Raw genomic sequence first — 6,135 nt, forward strand, 5'->3', positions numbered from 1 at the left:
AGATCAGGCTCTAAAAATGTCAGTCGATTTTTCAAAAATAGCAGACCTACAAGCTCGTAGCGCGACACTCGGTGGCGCGCTATGAGCTTGTAGATCTGCTATTTTTTCAATAGCTATAAAGCATAACATGATGCCAACACCAATCCCGTTCAGAATGGGTTAAGACCCGTTTTTTCGACCTGGCTTTTAATCACAGCCTATAAATTACAACCTTTTTATCTGATCATCTCTTAGTGTCTTATTATATCCATATGTACCCTCTTGATATTGATGTTTTGATCTTATTTGATTGTATTGTTGATGCTATAATGTCGTTTTTTTAAATGATTTGATGTATTATTATCTCACTCTGGATTAAGAGCGTCTGCTAAATGCACTTAATGTGCAAAAAGTAAACACATACTAATATTGTGCAGAATGTCCCATCTCGCGAGTTTTCAAATGTATACAAATCTTTTGAAAAGAGCCGATCTACAAGCTCACAATGCGTTGCATCGTGACGCATTGTGAGCTTGTAGATCGGCTATTTTCAAATAGCCTGAAATGTATAGCCTATAGGGCTGAAGTGGTTATATAGGCCTATATATATTATTATTTATATAGATTATTTTCTAATAATAATCAAAATCTACAAAGTAACTAGTACAGTAAATAAAGTTTTCAAATAATTGTAGTGGAGTAAAAGTACACATTTTGTACTCAAGTAAAGTCCAAATACCACAAAAAGTATAGGCTACAGTACTTAAGCAAATGTACTTAAGTTACTTTCCACCACTCCTAAATTGTGGAAGGAACAACCTCTGCCCCAATTATTCAAATAGGTGCCTGGGGCACCGGTTTCCAAATTTGACATAAAACAGCGACTTGAGAAAACAGGCTTGAAACTAAAGGTTCACTTCTGTGGTCTCTTAACATTACACCTAGCTACATGTCTAAGCATTTATTTCATATTTACATGTCGATTTCAGCTCTGACACTTATTTCAGACATGCTCTAGTATGTGAAGAGTCTGCCTGTGCTATTCATTTTTGGGGGAAAAAAATGAGTTTTTTTCTCCTCTGGAGAAAAGCTGGAATGTGCAATGGCAGGATCTGGTCACAATTTTACGCAATAGTGTAAACACAAACATTGATATGTTATATACATTGAAGACAAAAGTGAGGAGGCAAATTCTGATTGTACGATGATAAGAGCGCCCCTCACTTCACATTTTTAAAGCCCGAAAGGAATTCTTGGTCCCTTATTGTATTTGTCCGTTTTTCTTTTCTTCCTCTTATTCTCCTTCTGCCAAAAATAGCAGGTTTGGCTGAAGCGTGCAGTCGGTTCTTGCGAAACCTGGCAGTATGGTAGAGGGCCATGCCAAACGGTGAAGACGCGAAGCCCACCACCAATGGCCAAAGGGTGGCGCAACAGCACTCAGTTGAAAATGCAAACATTGAACAGGCACAGCTTCATGAAACCATTGACCGTCTGGCGTCGGCAATAAAACTTCGATAGGCATATCTTCATGCCGAACGACTTTCATGTTCTGACTTTTGACCTCCGTTTTGAATTATATGAAAAACAGTTCATATCTATCTCCTCCGGGGATATTTGATCATTTTTCGTTTCATGAGCCAATGAAAATGGCGGTTTTATGCGTTATACATGCGTTTATGAAATTTCACAGTTTGGTAGAGGGTCATGCCAAATAGCACTGAAACCAGTCTTACTCCATTTGGCCACAGGAGGGCGCTAAAGCAATTGTTTAAAAATGAAACATCTGAACAGGCATAAATCATGCTTCGTTTAGCCAAATGTCATGGCACTTGTTTTTCCACATTATCCTTGACTCATGGGGAACACATCTGTCACTTTGACCAGTAAGCTCCGCCCTCAGATTTTCCACCATTTCGAGCAGTTTAAAAAAAAAAAAGCCTGATCTTCTGCCAGGAGTTTTGAGCAATTTTGACATTTTCTGAACACAATCTATGGACCATTACTGAAATCCCAGTTGAAGAGAAGTTTGTACACGTATGAAAGCAGGGATAACAGGCACTTTGAACAGGCACGACTCATGCCTTGTCTGTCCATCCGTCTGCGGTACGAATGCTGGGTGACCTAATGTGGCACTCTTGAGCAGCCTAAAAGGGCATATTGTTTGGCCCCGTCTTATATCGCTGCTTCCAGCTATATTTAGTTTTTTTGTTTTTATTTTTATTTTTTTAATCCTACGATTTTGTAATCCATTTATTTCAAATTGCCTAAACGGTATAATCCCGGGTGCTCTGACAACCAGGGGAGAGGCCCGAACTGAGCTCATGCTTCCGATTAGACCAGATCTACCGAAGAGGTTGATTCCTGGTTGAGCCACTGCGGTTCTTCTTACATGTCTGTGAGATTCTTTTGACTCTCGGCGACGCAGAGATAAAAACGCATTGTATCAACATGGGGGGATCTGTGGGGCCGAATGCATATCAAACTGGGCGCCCTCGAAATGAAAAACGTCGGGTTTAACCCATTCTGACCGGGAACCCATTTTGGTGCCAGCATCATGTTATGCTTTAGCTATTGAAAAATAGCAGATCTACAAGCTCATAGCGCGCCACCGAGTGGCGCGCTACGAGCTTGTAGGTCTGCTATTTTTGAAAAATCGAAGAACGACTGACATTTTTAGAATCTGATCTCAGGTCAGAATGGGTTATTCAGACCAGTGTGTGTCCGGTGGAAACCTTGTGTGAATCTGATCTCAGGTCAGAATGGGTTAAGCAACATTTTCTCTCTCTCTCCGACGACATCTCACAGCATGAAGTGGGTGAAGACCGCCATGACGGCGGCGCTGATGAGGCCGGTGATCGGAACGGTGAGGACCCAGGCAAGGGAGATGTTCCGGAAGAGGCGCCAGTCCACGGCCGTCCGGGAGCGCAGCCAGCCCACCGCCACCACCGAGCCCACCTGGCAGTGGGTGGTGGACACGGGCAGGCCCGCGTTGGAGGCGAGCAGCACCGTCAGCGCCGAGGCCAGCTCGATGCTGAAGCCGCTGGACGGCGTGACGGGCGTCAGGTCGCGGCCCAGGGTCTGCATCACCCGGCGGCCCCACACGCACAGCCCCGCCGAGATGCCCGCGCCGCCGTAGAGGAGCAGCCAGACGGGCGTGGCGGCCGTGGACGCGGCGGAGCCGGTCGAGAACACGATCCACAGGGCGACCAGGGGGCCCACGGCGTTGCTGACGTCGTTGCCTCCGTGGGCGAAGGCTTCGAAGCAGGCGGTGACGATCTGCAGGGACCGGAAGAGGGCGGCCACCTCGGGCCTGTCTTTCTCCAGCTTGTTGTTGTTGTTGTTGTCGTCGTCGTTGCCCTCCTCCTCTTTCGCCATGTCGAGGGTCACGTGCAGGCCCTCCAACCGCATGCCCTCCGGGGTCGTCGTGTCTTCGGAACTGGCGTGAATGTCGCCGCGGCTGTCCACGCGGACGAGCTTCCCGTCCAGGCCGGCGGCCGAGCCCGGGCCCTCCTCGTCGCCCTCCTCGCAGGCGCGGAACAACACGCCTTCCCGGTGCTTCAGGTCACCGTGCATGCCGGTGATGGCCATGGCGTAGGAGGTGTAGCTGTTGTTGTGGTGGTGACGCATCAGGTCCCGGTGGAGGTCCGAGCCCTTGTGTACGGTGTGGTACTGGCTGTAGCTGTTGCCGGGGACGTAGACCGGCATGCCGCTGTTGTTGGCCTCGGCCAGATTCGCGGTGGCGGCGTCGGCGTCGGCTTGGCCGTCGCTGTCCTCCAAGACCCGTCGGTTGACCTCCTTCTCTTGATCGGGGACGCCGCCCGGCGGCTGGGGCTTTGCGGCGGCCGCGTCAATCTTCCTCTTCAGGTACGGGCAGCCGACGAACCAGACCAGGACGCCCGTGAGCGCGGCGAGGCCCAGAGAGACGACCGCGTCGCCCCACCAAGGGATCTTGTCGAATCCCAGCATCGGAGCGCCGGTGAACATGATGGAGAACACGTTCACGCCCACGGTGAAGGCATAGAAGACGGGCAGGGCCTTCAGTCCGTTGGGCACGGGGTCTTCCTTCTGCAGGATGAACCGGCGCACGACGTGGAAAACGACTCCCGACATCGCGCCGGAGAGCAGAGGGCTGAGGAGCCAGGACGCCACGATGAGACCGAGCTCACGCCAGTTGACCCCGCGCAGACCGTTGGCGACCAGGGAGAAGCCGATGGTGGCGCCGACGATGGAGTGGGTTCCGGAGATGGGAAGCTTGAAAAAGGAGGCGGCCAGGTGCCACGCGGCGGAGCCGACCATCGCGCTGAAGGAGCCGGCCATCAGCAGCTCCTCGGAGCCCTTGAACAAGTTGACGTCGATGATGCCCTTCCGGATGGTGGCTCCCACCTTGGCCCCGATGAACACGCACCCGAGCGTCTCGAACACGGACGCCAGGACGCAGGCTTGCCTCAGGGTGACCACTCCGGAGCCCACGGCCGTGCTGAAGGAGTTGGCGACGTCGTTGGCGCCGACGGCGAAGGCCAGGACGAAGGCCACGACGAAGCCGGCGATCAGTAGCGGGAGGTACGCCGTCATCGGGCCCTCCTGGATGGCTAGGGCTGCTACTGCAGTGCCCGTCAGCAGGATTGTGGCCGTCGTTGTCGAAACCATGGTTTACGGAATGGACTTTAACCTTAATACAATCTTAATGGGAATGAATTTTCCTAATCAGTACAGAGTTGCAGTCTATATAAAGATCAGCTGTTCAAAAAGATGCTTAGCCAGCAATTAAGCCCAGCCTGAGCCTTATGAGGTTATGATAAACAACTTGACATGATTACAAAAAGACCAAGTCGCCCTTTAAGAATAACTTTGGTGGTTTGGTTTGGTTTGGTTTGGTTTGGTTTGGTTTGGTTTGGTTTGGTTTGGTTTGGATGGAGACCGTTCCTTTCTTCTCAGCTCTTGACGCGTACTATCTGTCGTTGCTTGCGGACAAAGACGGCTGGTTGACTGTGATCTGCATTTTTAAGGAACACACGCATCGCCACTGTGACGTCAGCCTATGTGTGTCACAAACACCAAGTGGTGACACACAACTTACATCATCAAGCTACGGCAGAAAACATCGATAAACATTATGCTATTATTATGCTCATTGGACAGATGACAGACCCAGGCCGTAGTTCTGTAAGGTATACACTTCTACCATCAGAGGACACTGGGCATGAGTTGCCTCGCCTAGAGTAGTAACCTGTGGGGCTGGGTAAATGTACTGTATCTTTTATGTATTTATTTTTATTTGTATTCTCGTATAATGTGATGTACTGTCTTACCTTGTGGGCCACGAGCCTGCAATAAAGTTTATATATATTTAACACAAGGAAGACCGGGTCTAATAATTATCAGCTTGGCCTCACTGGGGGATATAACATTTTAGGAAATCTCTCATAGCCATAATGAATCTGCTCTGTAGAAGCCTTCATGTTCTATCTACAGTATACTGACCCACACCTTTCAAATAATGGCATGGGATGTATTAAAGCCTATATAGAATATTATTCCTACATCAATGTCTTTACTTCTTCTCACTCCTTTTCGGATATGCTTAGATTTATTTTTTATTTTCCTTTTATTTATTTTTCTTGATATTTTTTTTTTGTTACTAATTTTTTTTTTTTATTGTTTTTCCTGGCGAAATGCAAGGAATTGTTTCTGTATACTGGCATATTCGAAATAAACATGACAAACAAACAAACAAACAAATGTTTTCACCACATACCCCAAGTGGAATATGGGATACAGGGTATGTGACACTGGGCACCTGCAGGGACATCTGGGCACCTCAATGTAAAATTGGATATTTTGTCCAGAATATAATAATAATAATAAAAAAATCATACCCGTGTAAAGTGAGGGACGCTTTTATCGTCGTACATCGTCATGAGATAACATGTCTATTTTTGCTCAGACACATAGGCCTAAGGTGTAAATTCTGCATTCATTGTGGGGCGACTGTGGCTCAGGAGGTAGAGCAGGTCGTCCAATGATCCGTGGGTCGGCGATTCGAATCCCGGCTCCTCCAGTCTACATCCTTGGGCAAGAGACACTGAACCCCAAATTGCTCCCGATGTGCTGGTTGGTGGTACCTTGCATGGTTCTGTAGGTTATTTGGAGGAGGCG

At 48.4% G+C, this 6,135-nt stretch overlaps 1 protein-coding gene across 1 annotated transcript; it reads right to left on the reverse strand.

Moving 5' to 3' along the window:
* Nucleotides 1-2,778: 2,778 nt before the first annotated feature.
* LOC308320265 (sodium-dependent phosphate transporter 1-B-like) lies at nt 2,779-4,626 on the reverse strand (the record flags this gene model as incomplete). Its single annotated transcript, XM_080770582.1, has 1 exon — nt 2,779-4,626. One exon carries the CDS (start codon nt 4,624-4,626, stop codon nt 2,779-2,781), a length of 1,848 nt encoding a protein of 615 aa, XP_080626708.1.
* Nucleotides 4,627-6,135: the final 1,509 nt, after the last annotated feature.

The sequence above is a fragment of the Protomyctophum bolini genome (assembly GCF_963924005.1).
Source record: "Protomyctophum bolini genome assembly, chromosome: 8".
Taxonomy (NCBI): Eukaryota; Metazoa; Chordata; class Actinopteri; order Myctophiformes; family Myctophidae; genus Protomyctophum; species Protomyctophum bolini.